Source organism: Carlito syrichta, unplaced genomic scaffold, assembly GCF_000164805.1.
Source record: "Carlito syrichta isolate Samal-C Ts95f unplaced genomic scaffold, Tarsius_syrichta-2.0.1 Scaffold130690, whole genome shotgun sequence".
In the NCBI taxonomy this organism is placed as follows: Eukaryota; Metazoa; Chordata; class Mammalia; order Primates; family Tarsiidae; genus Carlito; species Carlito syrichta.
The window spans coordinates 14,020-15,282 of NW_007074786.1; the positions used below are offsets into that span (position 1 = coordinate 14,020).

The 1,263-nt window shown below is 69.6% G+C and overlaps 1 protein-coding gene across 1 annotated transcript in view; it reads left to right on the plus strand.

The window, feature by feature from the left end:
• Nucleotides 1-665: 665 nt before the first annotated feature.
• Nucleotides 666-1,263, plus strand: part of LOC110594740 (genetic suppressor element 1-like) — a gene marked incomplete at its 3' end in the record, with an annotated part of 11,840 nt that continues 11,242 nt past the window's right edge. Inside the window, exon 1 of the mRNA XM_021708113.1 lies at nt 666-947. Within this exon, the coding sequence (XP_021563788.1) occupies nt 731-947 (217 nt within the window). The remainder of the gene's footprint in view (nt 948-1,263) is intronic.

Genomic DNA, 1,263 nt, shown 5'->3' on the forward strand with positions numbered 1-1,263 from the left:
CTGACGGTACACCAGCACTCAGGCCTACTGCCGCTGCCGTGGCAGGAAGAGCCAGGTCAGCCATCGTTGGCATGAGCTTGGCCCTGAGAAGGACAGAGGGTGCCGAGCCTTGGCGGTCTGGGTGTGCGGGTCTTTTTTTAGTCTCTTGGGGCTGACTCTGTGCCTGGGAGGGCCCGGGGTGGGGTCTGCTGGCAGCCATGCTGCTCCTTCCGCTCCTATCTACCTGCCTGTGTGGCCCGTCCAGGGGCCCTGGGTGGCTGGAGGCCAGGGTCTCCACTGCTTGCCCTTGTGGGTTTGTCCGTGTCTGAACCTTAGTTTCCTTTCCTGTAACATGAGGCAGGGCTAGCGCCAGCCCACGAAAAACATAGCTACAGGCGCCCTGTCTCTGTCCTGGTGGGCCCTACGCTTTCTGCCAGCACCCTCTGTTCTGCGAACACGGGCTCCGTGCCACCTTGCACCGTGCCTCAGTCTCCCCACGCCATCTGATGATCTCAGTCTGTCGCGGCGTGCCCTGAGGGGTGGCGGATCGTGCCAGCCCCGGCCATGCAGCACCCAGGTCCCCGCGGGTGTGGGCCGGGCTCAGGGCTCCGGGTCTGTCCTCTGCGTGGCGCCGGTTCTGCCCTGCCCTACCGGGCACCCCCTCTTCACCTGCCGCGCCGGCCGGCCGTGCCCAGCTTGGTGCCGGCGCTTGCTCTCGGTGACCTCTGGTTCTTCTCTTCCTGTTTCAGGCATGAGCCATGAGCCCAAGTCCCCTTCGCTAGGGATGCTCTCCACCACGACCAGGACCACCGCCACCGTCAACCCCCTCACCCCCTCGCCGCTCAATGGCGCCCTGGTGCCCAGCGGCAGCCCCGCCACCAGCAGCGCGCTGCCCGCCCAGGCCGCGCCGTCCTCCAGCTTTGCTGCCGCCCTGCGCAAGCTCGCCAAGCAGGCGGAGGAGCCCAGAGGTAAGAGGCCCGCGGGGGCGCCTCCCCCACCGAGCAGGTGCGCCCCAGGCCGGAGGGCCCTGGCATGGCCCCCGCCACGGTGGCCTCCCTCGTGCCAGTCCTCCCGCTGGTTGGCGTGGCCCGGCCCGGCCGCTGCTTGGCTTCTCTGCTTCCCTGTCTCTCCTGCTTCCGTCCTCGGCTCCGGAGGCCACCGTGGGGGCGTCCGATGGTGGGGAGGCCCCGTGGCCCAGTCGGGAGGAGGGTGGGTGTCCCGGCCCCGGGAGCCCCGCGAGGCTGCGTGGGGAGAGCTGCGCCCTCCGCCCTCGCCCTCGCCCGC